We start from the raw sequence: 20172 nt of genomic DNA, 5'->3' as shown, positions 1-20172 counted from the left end.
GGCTGACCTGGACAGGCTCAGCAAGTGGGCGGACGAGAATCTGATGGTGTTCAACGCCGATAAATGCAAGGTTCTCCACCTTGGGAAAAAACCCCCGCAGCATCCTTATAGGCTCGGCAGTGCTATGTTGGCTAGCACTATGGAAGAAAGAGACTTGGGGGTCATCATTGACCACAAGATGAGCATGAGCCTGCAATGCGATGCGGCAGCTAGTAAAGCGACCAAAACGCTGGCTTGCATCCATAGATGCTTCTCAAGCAAATCCCGGGACGTCATTCTCCCCCTGTACTCGGCCTTAGTGAGGCCGCAGCTGGAGTACTGTGTCCAGTTTTGGGCTCCACAATTCAGAAAGGATGTGGAGAAGCTTGAGAGAGTCCAGAGAAGAGCCACGCGCATGATCAGAGGTCAGGGAAGCAGACCCTACGATGACAGGCTGAGAGCCCTGGGGCTCTTTAGCCTGAAAAAGCGCAGGCTCAGGGGTGATCTGATGGCCACCTACAAGTTTATCAGGGGTGACCACCAGCATCTGGGGGAACGTTTGTTCACCAGAGCGCCCCAAGGGATGACGAGGTCGAATGGTCACAAACTACTTCAAGATCGTTTCAGGCTGGACATAAGGAAGAACTTCTTTACTGTCCGAGCCCCCAAGGTCTGGAACAGCCTGCCACCAGAGGTGGTTCAAGCGCCTACATTGAACACCTTCAAGAGCAAACTGGATGCTTATCTTGCTGGGATCCTATGACCCCAGCTGACTTCCTGCCCTTTGGGCGGGGGGCTGGACTCGATGATCTTCCGAGGTCCCTTCCAGCCCTGAGGTCTATGAAATCTATGAAATCTATGAAATGATTTCTGTGGAATCATTCCAGATTTATACTGATAGAAATGGGATCAAAATCTGCTCTTTGGTGATTCTGGAAAGTGAGAAGTGATGTTTCTAGTTTGAAAGTATGTATGGTATTGTTATTTAGCATCTAATGCTGGGTGCTAAGGTCCCCCAGGTTGGGTGCTATGCAGACAACCCCTATAAATGATAGCTCATACCCCAAAAACTAGATTTGAAACAGCAAGGTAGAACAGCTGGAATTAGTAAGGGGGCTGACATGGAATGTCTCTGGGTAGCTTCTGCAGCCACATGTATAATGTTGTATAAAAAAAAGAGATAAGAGAAGAACAAAACCGAGGCACTGGCATTAGAAGGCAATAATATTAGAAAACTATGTTAATGGCTTCATAAAGAGAAATAGAGAAAAGTCTCTTTTTCACATCCCGAATAATCTTTTCTGGTTGAGAAACAAAATGCATAGGGCCAAATCAGAGTATAAAAAGCCCAGCCATGAGCTGGGGGTCCTGCAGGTAGTTCAGAGATATGTTGCCACATAAGAGCAGTGCATCAAGTCACAATGCCACCTACTGCTCCCTGTTGAGCAGAGGGAGGGCACTTGTTGCACTATTTTGTTAGGGCATCATGCTACCTTTCTTCCTTTGGTTCAGCTTAGTGCCTGGGAGATACCAGCTGGAAGCAACCCCTGATTGTGGACGCATATAGTGATTGCTATTAGGCTGTTCCAATGCTTAGAAGAGTACTAACATCATAAGACATGTCCCTGATGATCAAAAATGCAGAGCACCCAAGAGCGCTCATTGTCATCAGCAGAGCCTGTTGAGGGATCAGCACTTTTGAAATCTAGGCTACCATCCTATGACCCCAGCTGACTTCCTGCCCTTTGGGCAGGGGGCTGGACTCAATGATCTTCCGAGGTCCCTTCCAGCCCTAATGTCTATGAAATCTATGAAATCTTAGATGGTATTTGTAACAGGGGGCGTCTCTTTGGGGTCCGTCTACTGGTGGCCCTGCCCACCTGTTATGGGCCAACCACCCGCCTTCTCTCCTGCCATGCCTTATTGTTGATTGATTAATAGATGTAATTAAGCGGGAGACTGCCCATTTCCTGCCCCGATGCCAGGGGGCGCTATCTGCAGCTCTGTTCCTCCCCTACACCACAGCCCAAGCCTTGCAGATGGAACTGACATTGTTTGTTCTAGGCCTTATTATAATTTGGCTCCCTGGTCCTCCCTGGGCTCTCCACTGCCCTGTCTTGCTCTGTGCCTTCACTGGCACTCAGGCTCTCCGCAGCCATCTCACTTTGCGCCTCCACTGGCGCTCGGGCTCTCCGCAGCCCTGTCTTGCACTGTGCCTCCACTGGTGCTCGGGCTCTCCGCAGCCCTGTCTCACTCTGCACCTTACTGGTGCCTGGGCTTTTCACAGCCCTGCAAAGTGCTGCGCCCTCTCTGGTGCCAGGGTCAGTGCACCACAAATGCTGTGCCCTCTCTGGCGCCGGGGTCCCCATGCTGCCGTGGGTCCCTATGAGGCCTCCTCCTTCCCCTAATAGCCCCCCCCAAGCCACTGATCTTAAACAACAAACAAAACACAAGCCCCTGGGCTATAACATAAGTCCAAGCTGCCCGGCTATAACATCATCCAAACCATGCTGGGGAATGCTCCATCCCTCAACTGTGTCAGGACCTGCTCCTGCAGTCAGACCTCTCCTCTTTGGTTTCTCTGGGAGAGCTCCTTCCCCCTTGGTTCCTGGCAGGAAACTGCCATCCTGGCCTCAGGCCTGGGATTTATATGTGAGGCAGGCCCTGCCCCTTTCCTTCAGCTGACTGCTGGCACGTGCGGGCTGCTAGCTCACACTGGTTGCCCTGGTAACCTAGCAGTTTCCACTCTTTATAGGAGCTGGTCACCTAAGTGCTCTCTGACACACCTCCCCCCTTAAGACCCTCACTGACTTGAGTGGGTCTTCACTTTTTCAGGTATTGCATCCATCCTGGGCTTCTGTCAGCCTTTCTTCAGTCACCCGGCAACTCAGGAACAGGAGGCAGAGGTTTTCAGGCGCCTCCTACTCGCCTTTTCCCCAAGGGCACACCATGTGGGATTCGTTGGAGTTATCCCACCACAGGTAGTCCCCACACATTAGCCAGCCTTGGTAGGGTGCAACTTAGGCCTGTCTTTTCTCCTCTTCTACAGCCTTTAGATGATAGTGAGGATGACTCCAGGCATGGTGTATTCTTTCGACCAAGGACGCACCGTAGTCATTGGGAGTTCACCTCTCTGGCTTGAGCCTCAGCCCTGACTTGCCGGGCCGGCCATGACTGGAAGGTTCTGGACTTAAAGGGGCCACCCTGCCTCTTAGTAGCAGGGTTAGGGTTCCCTGTTACAGTATTCACAGGGTTATTCACTGATGACACCAAGATTTGGGGCGAGGTGGGCATGCTAGAAGGGAGGGACAGGATACAGCTGGACCTGGATAGGTTACAGGGGTGGGTGAATGAGAATAGGGTGGGATTCAATACTGACAAGTGCAGGGTACTGCACTTGGGCAGTGAGAATCAGCAGCATACCTATAAGCTGGGGAACTCCCTTCTCAAAAGCACAGTGGCAGAAAGAGATCTTGGAGTCGTCATCGATTCCAAAATGAACATGGGCCGCCAATGTGAGGACGCAGTCAGTAAAGCTAACCGCACCTTGTCATGCATCCACAGATGCATCACAAGCAGGGCCAAGGAGGTGATCCTCCCCCTCTATGCGACACTGATCAGGCCACAGGTGGAGTACTGCATCTAGTTCTGGGCGCCGCACTTCAGGAGGGATGTGGACAGCATCGAGAGGGTCCAGAGGAGGGCCACCCGCATGATCAGGGGACAGCAAGGCAGACCCTACAAGGAGAGGCTAAGGGACCTGAACCTGTTCAGCCTCCACAAGAGAAGGCTGAGGGGGGACCTGGTGGCCATCTATAAACTTACCAGGGGGGACCAATGGGGAACGGGAGAGACCCTGTTCCCCTGAGCACCTCCCAGAGTAACAAGGAATAATGGCCATAAGTTGTTTGAGAGTAGGTTCAGGCTGGACATTAGAAGGCACTACTTCACAGTCAGGGTGGCTAGGATCTGGAACCAACTTTCAAGGTAAGTGGTGCTGGCTCCTACATTGGGGGTCTTTAAGAGGAGGCTTGATAATTACCTAGCTGGGTTCATGTGAGCCCAGTATTCTCTCCTGCCCAGGCAGGGGGTTGGACTTGAAGATCTACTTAGGTCCCTTCTGACCCTACATCTATGAATCCCATGCCAGCTGGTGTAGATCTGAACAGCTCCATAAATTCAGTTGAGTGCCAGAATCCCATGGGTAAAATAATTATTTCGTTAGTCTCTGCTATGTCTCCAAGCATGGCCCTAGACCAATGGTTCCCAAACTAGGGGTTAAGCCCACAGGTGAGGTTGGTGACCTCATTCTGTTGGAAGAGTTCGGCTCATCTTAGAACTGGAGTTGTAAACCTGGAAGTATGGTTGTGTACCCAGAAAGATTAAGAGCCATTTTACTTGACCATAACAAGTGCCCTTGTGTCAGACTGGAAACTAATGACTAGTCAGGAATCCCAGCTCTGTTTAGGCATTACTGTTTCCAGTAAGATGCCATCTTATGTGATATGCCATAGCGTTAGAGTGTGATGGGGGTTCTTTTCACTGGTAGTTAATATCAAATTCCTATTCAGATATACAATCCAATTATGATAAGTGTTTATCATCAGCAATAAACAGGATAAGTGACCCGTGTCAGCTCCTTGGTTACCATGCAATGTCTCCATCTCTCTACAGTCTGGCTGACAAATGTGAGCAGTTTAAGCTCATAGGCAGGTTGGGTCACACTCTAGCTTGGTGGAAGGGGTCAGGCATTTACTTTCTGACTTGGCCTTTTCTGGCCTGTTTAAGGAGAGGCGGCAGCAGGAAGTAGTAGTAGGATTACCTACCAATAATCTAGCAGCCAAAACTTTGTATGAGTGGAGAGGTTCATTGCCAGCCAAGGGTCAAATCCTGCTTCCTAGCAGTTCTGCTGACCTGTAGAGCAGAGACTTGACAAAAGTGTTACTTATTCACTGCAAACCAGCAAGTAGTGTCAGACAAGGACAAGTTGTCACAGCTTTGAGTTTAATAAAAACTTATTTGTACTATGTTCATCATTAAGACTTTTGTCTGGTGCATAAATTAACGTTGCTTAAAGTCTTTTCATTACAACATTGACATCTAACCCTTTGATTAATGTCCTGGACCAAGTTGTGAATGATGAACCTATGCTATTCTTTACTGGGTTATTTCACGGTGTTATCCTTTGGTTCCTTAAATTCTGTTCCCATTATTTTTTTTTTCTGTCTTATGCTCTTTTCTGTTGAGTCCCCTGGAATGGTGCCTTATCCATTATTTCATTAATCCCTCTACTACTTATATGCCTGTTATCTGGTTGAGAGATCAACTTCCGTGCTATTTCTGCTTCATCTGGAAAACTGTTTAAAGTAGTAAATCTATCTGAAAATTAGTGCACCTCCTCCCTCAAGAAAAATTACATTTTCCTCTTTTTAATGTCAACTCTTTGGCCCCCAGAACTTTGTTGATTTTATTATTGACAATCAAGTTTGATATGATGTGTTTTACAGAAACTTGGCTTGTGTTGCTGGCTGATTTGGCACTGCATGCAGCCAGGCCAGCTGATTACGTGTTTTTCCATTGATCCTGCCAAAATACAAGAGGTGGCAGGGTATGCACACACGTAGTCCTCCCTTCCTCTGCTGAGAAGTCAGATTGAGTGTTTTTTTAATTTTTTTCTTCTTCCTTCTCTTTTGCTTTTCTATTCTTGAACATTTTTTTGTATCTTTGTATCTCTGAACTTGTGTTTGATTGGCAGAGATATAATCTCTTTGGTGACAAAGGCAAAAAGTTTCTTCCAAGCAATTGACACAGAACAAGGATTTAAGAACCCAAGTTTAGAGCTTTACTTTTGAAAATCTGTCCTGTTTTAAGTAAGCTAAATTTTAATATCACCATGACTGACAGTTATGGCTGAGTGTACACAGAACAGTAGGGGAAAATCCTAATTTAGCCATATTTCATTTTTGAACATCAGTAGATTGGTAAATTTAAAGGAAGATTTAATCAGCATAGCCTATGTTAGTGCATGAGACTATAAAATTGTGCTCACTGGTTATGCCACCTTTCTCATCTGGTTCTTTCACTAAAATAGGATTGTCAGCCAGGATAAGTTGTCACATTTCCATTGACTTCAATAGGGCTGTGGTGATTTATATTGACTGGGTATCAAACCCTTTTGTCTTGCAGTGTTTGGCAACAATCAACCTTGTTCTATTTTTGTGCAAGACTGAGGGTAGAAATTTAAAACACACATTCAGCTCTGATCAGATATGCGCTGAATGAATCAGGAGGCTGTTTCCTCATAAACCCAGTCAAGAGCTATATCATCTACCTATATGTAATATTTTATAGCATTTACTGAAGCACTTCCATACTGTTCTTTCTCTGAAGTTGGCAAGCTTAGAAATCTTGCGCTCTACCTTTGTGCTAAGCTTTGTAGCAGCTCATTTTTATTTCATGGGGTGTCATTACATTTTACTGTTATGTTTAGTGAAGGATACCTGTGATGTAGATTTTTCTGCATCATCATCCTTCCTCAGGAACTTCATGTTTGTAGATGCATTGCATGAGAATGGTTACTATGTCAGGGAAGAGCACTTGGAAGTGGTATGCAGTCAGCTGTTCTGTTCAAAACTGAGGGTTCAAGGGCTTGTTGAAACAGAAAGGTTTGCTTTCCCCACCTTGTGTCTGGTACTTTTACTCCAGATGGTTCTGTTCTCTGTTTAGATGCACTCCTATATTGTTTAACTGCTCATGCTCAGATGTGGGAGTGTCAGATTAAAAAAGTGAGGCTTTATAAGGATTACTGTTGATAGGAAAGAGAGAGAGGTGGAGAGAGAGATTTTCAGCTTGTGTTAATTCTTGTAGCTTCACTTAAGTCAAGCTATAGTGCTGTGTAGAATTGATTGCACTTGACCAGGAGGGATGTTATTCTAGCTTGTTAAGGAGTTGCTGGATTCTGGGTTCAAACCTTTATCAGCTAGGGACAGAAATTCAAAAAACCTGAGACTGAATTGATTCAGCCTTTGCAGGCTAGTTTAACCTGGCTAGGTTAAATCACTTTGTAACTGTTCAGACATCCCAGAAATGCAGGCACATGCCTGCAGTGGCTCAGGCTAGAAACTGGGGGGTTCTAAAGCAGCCCTTCCTTCCCTTCCACAGGACTGAGTAAAGCGGGGCATGGCAAGCCCCCAGCAGGACACTGATTAGCCCAGCTGGGAATTGATAACAGTGTTTATCACCTCATTAAGAAAACAACAGAGGGACATTATCAGCTACCTGTTGATTCTGCCTTTGTCCTGTCTGCCACAGCACAGACCGTAGCCAGCATGTGGTCTGCTAGCTAATGTTGAGAAGTGTCTGTAATGCAGAGGGGATGGGGAGGGGAGATGGGGAACAGAGATGCCCGCAGTCTGTACTGAGCTGCAGCCTGGGAGCAGAGGGGAGGGGCCAGCCCTGCTGTAGAGCAGAGAGCCCCACCCAGCCCAGAGAGCATGCTGGGATGCTTAGGGTGTTTGGTTTATCTTAAACCAGCAAAGGGTCTTAGGCAGACATTGTGTAAACCGGAATATCTGTGCTTTTACAGGTCTAAACCAGTTTCTGATCACTTAAACCGGTTTATGTGTAATGTCTGTCCCTAGCCATAATGGTAGCAGCTAGGGGGTTACACGCATGGAGAAGGCCATGTTGTGGCAAGTATTGTACAAGCACATAACAGCAATAACCCATGACCCAAAGAGGTCTACATATGATTATCAATCATCACTAGATTTTGGATATGAATCCAGGTACCACTATATACTTTTAAGATATCACAGGAAGAATAGCGACGGGAAAGAGCCTGGGCTAAAGGTACATTAGGAAGTAATGGTACATGAATGAAACCACAGATAGGAGCATAACATAAAAACACATGACTGATGCTTCCCTGTGGTACTTATCCAGCCACATTACCAGAATATCTGAATACTTCATAAACTTTTATTTAATTATATCCCTGTGAGTTAGGGAAGTGTTGTAGGCTCCATTTTGCTGATGGCAATGAGAAACTAAAATAATCTCTGAGGACCACTGACAAGCATGCCAGACACCAAGTGTTTGAGAGCAGCCTCAGAGACATGCCCCTAGATCATTCCAGGGTTTGGATTGTGCCTGATTTCCTGCTTGCTGGGATACATTGCCGCCATGCAGTACATAAGATCTATGTGCGTTTCTGAAGATGGCATAGGAAGTCTGTGGTAGAGGTGTGAACTGAACTTGAGTCTCACAAAGCCCAGTCTAATCCCCTTACCATTGGGCGATCATTTTTTCTCTGTGATGCAACAGGAAAGCAGCAGGACATCTTTGGTAGTCAAGACTTATGGCAAATTGTTTTCATGCCCTTTTGCAAGTAGAAATTTTGATAAAATGCTGGCACAGACATTTATCACAGAATTTCAGCATTTCCAAAGCCTGTCTGAATCTGGCCATGCAGTAGCACCCCAGTACTGGATAATGGTAAACATGAAGAAAATCTCAGGATTTGGTTTGCTGATTAGATGCTGTGTGTGACTAATGCTGTAGTCCAGGGCTCTCCAATTGGTGGCCTACAGGCTGCTTATGGCTCCCAAGCAGTGAAGTTTCACCCCCAGGTTCCTGCTTGATCAGTGTTCCCCCTATCACTCTGGCTGCAGCAGAAACCAGGGGGTCCATGCTTTCCCTCTCTGCTCCAGCAGCAGCTTCCTGCCTCCAAGGATGGGGCAGTGCAGTGTTAGGGCATGGAGAGTGAAGAGTGGATCTGGATGCGCACAGTGCAGTGACAGTAGGGGGACATGTATGCACTTGCAAGTTGGACAGCCCCACTGTAGTCAAAGATCCTCCCAAGCCTAGCAATTCAAGGGCCTATCATGGTGACAACAGACTGCTTTCTTCAGCCAATGACATACGAAGGAGAGATTGTTTAGCCTAACATCTAGCTTCCTCACCTGATGTGCCTAATAACAGCTGGATTGGCCAGGGGTGGCTTTAGTATAAGTTTGGAGTGAGACTTGAACTCCCTCCTCCAGAGCTGTAGTGAGAAGTTGTAGTCACTCTGCCACTGTATTCCTTGGGCTGTAGTATTAGGAAGAAGATAAATGAATGTATTTGCAGTACCACAGCATCCATTTCCTCATTTTGGTTTCAGATTTCCAGGGCTGGAGTCAAGTGAATTGCGTTTAACTTGAGCAATTACATTTGTAATCATTAACCACCACCAAGTATAGGGTGAAATGATTGATTTTGATGACCCATGGGAATTCATTCCTTTTTCCCTCTGAGCCTTCAATTTTTGCTTCCTCAGTGTTGCTTCTCTTAACATATATCAACAAAGGCTAGCCAATCATATTGCATAAAGTCACTGCAAACTTTGCTCTTCTACGAACCCTGTGTGTCTAGTATTTTGCTAGTGATATCAACCACACTTTTCATAAAAAGACAAAAACATTAAAGAACAAGATACCTAGGGCTTTGCAAGAAGGAAATGTATCTGTTTCAGGCTTTGTGTCCTGCCTGTGGTGTCATTTTTGAAGAGGCAGAGCAGAATTACAGACAAAACTGGCTTATATTCTTGAATAATATTTTACATAGTATTAGCTAGTATTTTAGTAGTTCCTATTCACATTCTTTCCGTTTTCATTTGGGTGTCTATTTTTCCTGATGATGTCCACAGTTTTGATGTCTGTGTTTGCACAAATATATTGTAAAATGCTGCAGCCACTCATGGATTCTCTAGGTGCACAATCCCAAATAGCAGCATCTTAACACAGGTAAATGCTCTGGTACTTTTGTGGTAAAGTCTGTATAGCTACTGCTTTGGACTTTGATGTCTAGATTGTGATTGTCAAATGCAAAATCTGTAGGCTAGGATAGTACAACGATGTAATTAAAAGTAGAGTGGTATAAATAGGTGCTTGCAAAAGAAACGGTAGTTTACATTGACAAGAGATCAAGCAGCTTGTTTGTTGAGTATTTTAAATGGATCATTAACACAGGTGTAATTGGCCTTTACACTGGTATACAAAGAGAAGTGGACAGAGGGCATAAACTTCCAAATGATGTTAATCAGGGTAATTTCACTCCATCTGCTGTAGATTTATCACTGAAAGAATCAGAGGTAAAATTACACTAGAGTAAATTACACCAAGGTATATATCACCTGTCTCTATCTTATTACAGCAACTGCTCATGTCAAGCTGACAACCTGCTCTCCCACTTTCATCGGTGAGGCACTGTGATTAACCCCCTAGCTTGCAGTTACCTTAGGATAGTTGCATGTCTGTCCGTTCAGGATCCTTTCTTACCTTCTTTAGCTATTTTGTTTCCTTAGCCACAACTCAGAATCTTTCCATTTAACATTTTGTCAAAGAAATGAACACTGGGAACATAACAATTTTTCAGTTTTCCTGAAAAACTTGGAAATTTAAATAAAAAAAACACCCCTCTCAACTGTTTTTGATTAAAAAACAAAACAAAACAAACACAAACAAAACCCCTTCAAAACTTAATTTCCAGCCAAAAGTTTGGAAATGTTTCAATTAGCCCTAATTATGATAACCTCCCAGTGAATTGTAATTGTTCTCTAGTGTGTATGGTTGAATATTATCATTAAAAAAAAAAATACAGTGTAGATTGGAGAGATGAGGCAGAAATCTGGAGAATTATTAAGTATATTAAGCCTAAGAAATGCTATTGTGCAACTCAACACAAAGAAGATTACAGTATTCATTGCCATCTACCAAAATGATTGCAGAATCCTTCTTCAAACCATCAGGAGTAGTCAATAGATTGAGAGAAACATCTGAATAATATTTTTTTTTACATTTTTTTTAGTATGCTGATGAAAAGTAAAACAGTTTGTAGATTTTGTTCCACTTGAGTTTAATGCTGACTTCTAGTAAAATGGGAAGGCCCAACACAGATTTACAAAATACATGGGATGCCAAAATATGGATATATTTTGAATACTTCAGAACTAACTTATTGAAAAACGTCTACACTTGAAACTCAATCAAATAATTTTGTGGTATGGAATATAGATTTGACAAAAAACATTCAGGAGAGCAACAAATCTGTTCATCATCTACATAACAATACTTAAAGGCATTGGAGTAATAAAATCAGCCAGTACAGTGATATAGGCAGAGAACAATGCAGAGCCAAGAATCAAGTCCTGTGGGACATCAGCTGTAAACGAAATAGGACTTGCCTAAGAACCACTGTACTAAATAGCGTATAAATTGTCAGACTAAAATAATCATAGCCGGCACACTGAAGTGGTGGTATGGCCCTGAATGAGAGTCAAATATTTTCAATAAACAATGTTTATTGAGCATATTAACTATAGAAGGCATCAGCTACCTCCCAGTAGCAAATATGAAATAGTACTCAGAAAGACGTGTACCTTGACTATCTCAGAAGTATAACCAGAGTCTACTGTATAAAAAATAAAAGTGGGAGGTGGGGAGAGAGGGACTGCAATAGCCAAGTCTAAACCCACACCAGCAATTAGGAAAACAGGTTCTAATTTGTGATAATATCTGCAACAAAAGGACCTGTACAGGAATTATTTGGTGAGATGGAAATAAATAATATCAATGCCAAAAAGACAAGCAAAGGAAAAACTTGAGCTATTGTAGGGGTAGGCTTGAGAAAAATGGATATACAGGTTTTGTCTGGAAGATTATCTAATAGCTAGCATAGCTTTTCATTTTAGCAGTCCAGCTCAAGGAGAGGTGATTTGTCCCTAGTGAGAGCTCATGGGGGATTTGATGTCAATGTCTGATAACTTTCTGTTGCATAGGACTACTGGTGAAAATGCACTCCTTGTAAACTCCTTGGGATTCTTTCCCTTTGGGAGAGAGAATGCAGGAAGATGTGGAGAAAATTATTCTGGTAATCCAGGATGAAATATGCAGCACTTTTTGTACCATTTTTTTGTTTACCATCCAACAAGAATTGCCTGTTGCTGTTTTTTTTCTACTTTATTGAATTTGTATTAAGTCTTTATTAAAATGATCTCAGTTTCCTAATGAGGGGTAATGTTCTAAATGTTCATTCTGATTCCTTAGCATCTGATATCACTTCATGAGCAATTCTACTTTCCAACATATTTCTGCTCTAATACAGAAAGGTCATCTTCATTTGGTCTTTTCTCTAGGTCTGTTTGTGGCTGATTTTCTCTCCAATTGATGTGGTCATAGGAAAAATTAGAAAAGACCTATTAGATCATGCAGGCTATCTCCCTGCCAATGCATGATACAGTCCCCCTGATAGAGGACATAACAGATATTAAACTGATACTAGACTTGAGCCAAGAGTTTAAGAAGAAGCCTTGTGTTCATTACTGATTGACATGTAAACTCTCATCTGGTGTTAATACATTTTCAATAAATTCTTTTCCAGAATATCTTCTCATGCCCAGCAAAATTTTACTTCCTACTGTTAAAAATGACTTTCTCTGTGGACCGCTGAGATGCAGTCTGGAGTTTTGGACAATGTTTCATTGCAGAAATGTTAACTGTAGCTGATATAGTGCTCTTCATGCTTCACATTGAAACTGGGGGGGAAAGTTGTCATAAGAATCGATATGTATTGGACAAGTCTGTAAGAGCTTCTTAACATTCATGTACTACGGACAGAACGAGGGAATGCTCTTTTTCAAAACTTTGATATTGTTTGGATATCACATAACTTTAGTTTGGAAATTGTTTCATGTAAATTGTATGCTTTAAGGAGCTGAACAGTGCAGTTAGGAAGTTCAAATAAATAAATGTACCCCGGGGAAGGGGAAAAAGAATTTTGAGATAAAGCAAGTGTAAAAGTATCTTTAAAAGCTTGTCATACTGTGGAAAAATACTAGAGGTGGTGGAGATGCATGGCATAGCCAGGTTCAAAAAGGGATTAGAGAAATTCATAGATGATAGAGCAATTAATAGCTGTTCATCACAGTGGTTGGAAATGTTTCCTCTGGCATCTCTAAACCAATAAAGGTGGATACCAGGGAGGCTAATGAAAGAGGATAGATCACTCTAGCTATGATTCAATGTTTTCCTTTTAAATCACCCACTCTTATTACTGATGGAGGCAGGATGTTGGGTTAGATCAGGGGTGGGCAATTATTTGCGCCCAGGGGCCATATAGGGAGTTTTGATGAGTTGTGCTGGGCTGGGACAGCATCTCCTGCCCCCGCCGCAACAACTCACCAAAACTCCCTACGTGGAATATGGCCACAGGTAGGCAGGGAGCAGTGTTTGGGAGTGAGATGGTTTGGTGAGACCCAGATCATGGGATGGGGTTTCAGGGCAGTGACAGTGCAGGGCCAGGGCTTGAGCTCAGGACAGAACTGCAGTCTGCTCCCTGCACACCCCTGCATTGTGTGTGTGTGTGGGGTGTGTGAGAGGGTATGGAAAGGTGTCGGGCATGTATATGTGTGTGTGTGTGTGTAGTGGGGCTGCCTGGGCACTACGTTCTCAGAGCTGGCTGGGGGTGAGGGGAGAGAAGAAGGGGCAGGGGGCTTGTGCAATAGAGCTCTTCTGGGTAGTTTGGTCCGTGGCTGCCCCCATGGTGCTCCACATAGAGTCAAGTCCCCCACCTGCCCTGGCAGCCCTCATTACATTCCAGCCTGCACCCACTGGCCCTGGTCTAGGTCACTGTGCACAGCTTCTGGTGGGGTTGCAGCCACCTGGGTGCTGCTTGGCTCCCCTCACCTCCAGTGGCAGCTCCTCCTGCTGCGCTCCTTGGGATAGGGAGGAAGTTTCAGCCAGGCGGCTCCTACCCCAGTGCACAAGGCTCCAGCTCCCAGCTGCCTTCCACCCATTCCGCCTGTCCAGAGTACCATGAGGGCAGCCACCGGCTAGATCCTATCAATTGGTAGGTGCCCCCCATGGGCTGGATCCAATCAGTTTAGAGGGCTGGATCCAGCTGCAGGCCATATTTTGCCCACCTTGGGCTAGATGGACCATTTGTTCGGCCCAGTATAGACCTCCTTATGTTCTTATGTATTCTTAGGTGCCTTCTCAACTTTTCCTATGACCTCATGACTGCAGAAATTATTGCAGTAGTGCTGTATCATTACTGAAACATGCTGTAAACACACTGGATACGTCTACATGAGATGTTTACTGCAGTTGCCTTATTAGCTCTGCCTGTAATAGTCTCAGTATCTACAGGCCATAGTAAACTCATAATGGCTGCTGTAGGTTAGTATTTGTCAACACAAGTACTATCCTGAGGCGGTATTATTTACTCCACTGCGATGCACATATAGACACTGATGGGGCTGGCTGGGGCACGAGGGTGCTACAATTTAGGGGCTGCCTGCTGGTTAGCCCCACACTGAAGCACCCTCGTGCCCCAGCCAGCCCCTCCGCAGCCTGCTGAGCCATGTCAGAGCACTCCAGACTGGCCCTCTGGCCTCACAGCCAGCCAGGACTGCTCTGACTCTGCTCAATGTGCTACGGTCCTGGGTGCACATGTAAACATACTGCCTGGGAGCAATAAACTCTGGGGCGAACTGTGTTAGAGTTTATTCAGTCGAATTAATAGCATATATAGATGTGCACACTGTGTGCATGATTAACAACAGTATAAAATAAAGAAATGCTGAAGTACTGTTATGCTGAAGAACTATATAAAAGCACATCTTCCTTGCATTTGCATCCCTACAATAATAGTGTAGCAATTTAATTGTAGTAGTAATATTGTAGTAATAGATTATTGTAGTAACTCACTGCCCTTTCTGGACATCCAGTATAGCAAAGTTCAGCTTTCTGAATATAAGGAGATATGTAGTTACATCTCCTTGCCATTTCCTAATATGCCCTCAGACATCTTTGAGTGGTACTTCAATACACACATTACCACATTTTTTTTGCAATGTAATGACCAGAAGATACCTACACTTGCTCTACAGGCACATTCTTAGCTTGCTTCACAGAAGAAACACTACAATTGTTAAATATTTCAAGACAATGAACATGATCCCATCTGGCACTACATCATCAGATCTACTGATCATCTCTCACTGCTCATAATCGTTGTGGCAAGGATACTCCTTTGCCCCATTATTGACACAGCCTAAGCAATTTAGTGCTCAGATGAAGTGTGTTGGATCTCTTGAGGAACACATGCACCTCTTTTCTTTGATCACATGAATAGGGGTCAGGCAGAAAGAATGGCTTCTCCCTGAAAGATGCCATCTTCCCAGATGGCCTCATCTAGAAATCACAGCTGTGCCAAGCTGCACTAACTAATCCTTTCACACTTCAGCATAGCTACACCAAACACAGAGAGTGCAGCTGAAGTACTCACAGCTAATTTCCAGTGGCAGCTCCGGGGAAGAAGAGTTCAGGTACACACTCATGTAACCCTAAGTCTGCATTTCTTTTGTGTTTGTTTTGCTGAACTTGACTTTCTGGAAAGGCCCAGATACCACCAGGCAACATTAACTCCGGATTAATAATATGTCTGTATCACTGAATTTCTCATACATTTTTAATGAGCTGTGTTTTTGCAGGAACTGATTATTTTGCCTGTCATACTGTTTTGTGGTTGAGATACCTTCTATGGCTGGGTACTGCTAAAGGATACTGTGTAGTTCCTGTCTTGGTGCATTGGGGCTAGGGTTGTGCATTGAAACCTTTGGTCCATATACAGGGCTGACAGAATTATACAGGCAGCCATGTAGGGAAGCAGATTGTAGGTGGCAGCAAAAATGGCACTCTGGGCAGACAGGCAGCACATGTGCAATTGGCTATTTGCTCAATGTGGCAAAAATCCTTATGCCAGCCTTGTCCGTATGCCAAACTCTTCCAAATGATTGTGGCTTTAAGCATGTGAGACAAGTCAGGTGTGTCTATTTCCTTCTCCATCTCTTTTCACAAAATCCCAATATAGTTCTGATCACTATTGTCAGCTTACCCTCCCCTTCCCATCCCATTCAAGTCAGCACGCTGTAGCCCTCTGCATCTGCATCCATATATCACAGGCAGCAGCTTGCTGGAAGGTTGCTTAGTTCCTTGGTTAAGTAGCATAAGCTCTGTTACCACCAGGCCACATTATGCCCCTTACTTAAGGTGGTTCCTTGCCCCCGCTTCAGTAAGGCCTTCTAGCCATGTCCTAGGCCTACTCCATTGCTCCTCTCAATCATTCTGGACCCCTTTCCTCCACACTGACTAGACACATCCCCAATCCCTGTTGGAATGACCTGTGCTTTAACTTTGTATTTCCTGGTTTTCAGAGGTTTACATTCTCTTGCCTTCAGCCCTTAAAGATAAAGGTCTCATACTCCTGTGGGTCCTGGCTCACACTAAGGGGAGGGAGGGAATCTTAATACTCCAAGAGATGGGTAAAGTTTCCTTAGATATTAGCATCCATTTGGGGGCGGGGGGCAAGGAGAGGGGCTCAAACTGCCCCTGGAGTGAGAGGATCCCCTCTAGGTTTTGATGTGTATATTGGAGGGGAGAATGGGGGACTGGCTAGGGTCCCCAACTTTATTCCCCCTTTACTGACTCTGTACTCCTTATTCCCAGTGCTTCCCAGCCATTCTTATTGCCTCCCTTCCCCTTTCGCCCATCTGCTTGTCCCCTGTTCATAGTTCTGCCCATTGCCACCGTCCCAGATGCTTTTCCATTTTCCCCAGTAGCCACTATTCACACACATTTATTTTCCTTTCAAGAATTGCTTAATTACTTTCTGATTTTTCTGTTCTACGCAGCTTACATTTCTTTCTTCTCTCTCTCCCCCAAAAAATGAAAATTAACAGAGGAGTATATCAACATGCCTACATTTAATTTTTAGATCCCTGCCCAGGGTGTGTTGTGTATTCACAGATTTTAATGATTAGAACATGTACCTTGAGCAACCTGTGCCATGTGAAAACTGACCAGCTAATGGCCCTCTTGCATAATCTGTCAGCATAGGCTCACCATAAACCATTTGGTACCTACCTATAGAGATTAACTCTTTATGGAGTACTGTGTTCAGTCATGTTTTCTTAAATGTATACCAGTTGCCATATACTAGCTGGGGCAAAGGTGGAGTGACTGACACTGGGGACCCAATCCCCATGTATGCACAAAAGCAGACTGGTAGAATCAGTCAAACTTAAATGCAGTTATGATGGAGGCTATATCTCAAAATACCTGGTTCAGATAAATCTAAATTTGGAGCTCTAAACCGTATCCTTCACCTTTTAGAGCTCCCTTCACCTACCATCCACCACCTCACCCATCAAATTTCAAGGCAATCCAACTAAGCGTGGGAATTTTAGAAGAATCAACCCCCACCCCCCCAAGCAGAAAGATGCTCAGCTATAATTAGCTGCCCCTGGCCTGTGAGTTACAATGCATTTTAACATTATTAAACCTTGTAGTTGAACTTTCCATATTGAAATACATTCTTTTTTCTCTCTTCTGTTTCAGAATAAGAGCCAAGGATTGACCTTTGTCCGGATACATGCTCCTTGGCATGTGCTTAGTCGAGAAGCAGAACTTCTTAAAATTAAAATGCCCACTAAAAAGGTAAGCATCTTGCCTCTTCTGTGTGCTAGCTGTTTTACATGGAGGTAAGCATTATGGGCCTGACTTCTCTTTCACTTCTGAAACTTCTCCACATCACTCACATCAAGGTCCTGAGGCTTCTCCACAAGCAAATGACTGTGCCTGTGGCTCAGAGGCAGATCCATTTGTCATCTTAACAGTAACCGGAGTCAAGCAAGGATGCATCATTGCCCCAATTCTGTATTTTATTTTTTTGACAGTCATCTTGGTTCTCATTAAGGACCACCTTCCTTGTGGAATTGACATTGAATGCCAAACAGATGGATGGCTCTTCAATCTGGGATGTTTTCACTCAAAGACCAAAGTATTCAAGACAACCGGCCTCACTCACGATTGCACCATCATTGTGCATGCTGAGGAAAACCTCCAGATGGTGCTGGATCTCTTTGGAGAAGCCTACCAAACTTTAGTCTTCTTGATGTTGAGAGAAAGGCCCAAAGTGCTCAATTGCCCTGGGCCATGAGTGTAACTCTCCCCCGCCCCCCCACTTACCTTTGAGAGAAAGACCCTACAGGGGTCTTTCCCCCTTCCTGCAACCTCAGTAGCCACCTCAGAGAGTGAACATTGATGAAGTAATTCAGCCTAGGATCTGGTACTCAAGTGCCTCTTTTGGGAAACTGCTTTGATGTGATTTAATTCATTACAGTCCCTGGAATGACACACTAGTCCCTGGAAAGACACCAAATTCAGGTCTAGAATACAATCATCATCATCTTCCCCACTCTCCTCTATGGATGTGAAATGTGGGTGACCTATTTTATTGTTGTTATGTTAAGAGCCTGGAGAAGTATCAACAGTGATGACTCTCCACATCAAATGAGAAGATAATTACAAATACCAGCATCCTTTCTGAATCCAGTGTTACCAGCACTGAGTCAGTGATTCTCAAGTACCAACTTTACTGGACTGGACTGTGTGTGCGGATGTCTGACTCTCAACTCCCAAAACAAATGCTCTGCTCCCAGTTTAGTAACGGCCTGAGAGCTCATGGTGGTCAGAGGAAACGCTACAAAGACACTTTGAAGGCATATCTTAAGAAACAAGATGCCAGCATCTGGAGCTGGGAGGAGCTGGCTGTCAGCCAACTCCAATGGTTCTGCAACCTCAACCAAACACCAACCTATTTCAAAGTAAAACATCTTGTATTTGAAGTAGAGAAGAGAAAGCAGAAGAAGGAAAGAAAGAGGAATCCAAGCCTGTAGCCTACTCTCCCCTGTGGACAGATCTGTAGCTTCTGTGGATGGACCTGTGGGTCAAGGATTGGACTCTTAAGTCACCTCAAGACCCATCAGTGAGCCATGGTAGAGAAAATCTTCAAATCAATGGTTTGCCAATGATAAACATGGTGTATAACCAGTATGAGTGAGAGATCAAACTTTTTGTTTAATATTATTAAATATTTTAATATGATTTCATAGTTATGGTTGGATTTTAAATTGAGATTTTTCATTGAATTCTGATGGAAATGGGCTACTAATCACTTGGGTGTCTTTGAAAATCCCATCTTAATTTGTTAAGTAATCTCTATTTTTAACACTCTGGTCAAGGTGTTTCACAAGAAGCTCAATTAAGCCCCAGAACCACTGCTGTTCAACTATAGTTGTTAAATATTGGTACCAGATGTTAATACTGTACTAGTACTGAAAAATTCGTATTGGGGCCCTATTATGCTGGATAACTGTGCAAAGACAGAGAACAGTTCAGTGCTTGCAGAGAAAGTCTGAAGATTCCTGAGACTACATTTTCAAAGGGAGACATCTCAAGTTGCTGGTGTATGCCTTGTGAGATTCGTAGAAGTGCCTCTGTGTTTGACTCCCATTGACATCAGTTGGGCTTCACCCATACCTAAACTCAGTGGCTGCATGCTGACAAGCATGGATGTGCAGTATGTGGCACTGCAGACTCATCTGCAGTTCCACATCCTGCACACGCAGACATTCCCCGGGGTTTTCTTGACCCTGGGAGTATGTGCTGCCCAAAACTGGAGCCTGGTCAACTGGACCCACACTCTGGCTGTCAGCTAGGCTCCCTGATGCAGGAGCACTGGGGCTGCAGCTTCCCAAGGCCTCCAGGATGGCAGACAAGGCTGCTGGGGCCAGTACAGTTACTGGCCCCAGCCTCCCTTACCCTACCCAGGATAACCTGCCAGGCTCTGGAGCATGCATGGCATGGGCATTCACCAGGGACAAGTAGCAATGGCACAAGTTATGCTGCTGCTACTTGTCCCTGGGGAAACACATGTTCTTGCTCGTGGTGATGCTCCCAATGAGTTTAACCCTAGGTGGCTAGAACACTCTTTTGGGGTCAAGATAAAACAGCTTCACTTCAGTGCCTTGATTGAATAATATGTCTTTATTTTCTAGTCTAGATGAGGCCAAACAAATGGCACATGTGGGATGTAGGCTAATGCACAAGAAAATGTGAGCCTGGCAAATAATTGGCAGCTGCATGTATTTTTTTTCTTTAATGTGGTGCCAGAAGTAGGGAATAGGATGAGAGGGGGAAGAGGAACAGTCACTCTCTAGCCATGGTCAGCAGGCTAGGTTTTATAGGGCTGATAACAGAGGTGAATTTTAGGAATATTTGAAGAAAGATAAAATAGTTGCTATGATGTAAT

The 20172-nt window shown here is 44.3% G+C and overlaps 1 protein-coding gene across 1 annotated transcript in view; it reads left to right on the top strand.

Annotated features, from left to right (window-relative positions):
• The window catches only part of ANO2 (anoctamin 2), a 321678-nt gene that overhangs the window by 48222 nt on the left and 253284 nt on the right, over window positions 1-20172 (top strand). The window contains exon 7 of the mRNA XM_025210200.1: window positions 17418-17516. Within this exon, the coding sequence (XP_025065985.1) occupies window positions 17418-17516 (99 nt within the window). The remainder of the gene's footprint in view (window positions 1-17417; window positions 17517-20172) is intronic.

The sequence above is a fragment of the Alligator sinensis genome, unplaced genomic scaffold (genome assembly GCF_000455745.1).
Source record: "Alligator sinensis unplaced genomic scaffold, ASM45574v1 scaffold35_1, whole genome shotgun sequence".
Classification (NCBI taxonomy): Eukaryota; Metazoa; Chordata; order Crocodylia; family Alligatoridae; genus Alligator; species Alligator sinensis.
The sequence above is the reverse complement of the archived record's forward strand: the minus strand, read 5'-3'. Positions and strand labels throughout refer to the sequence as shown.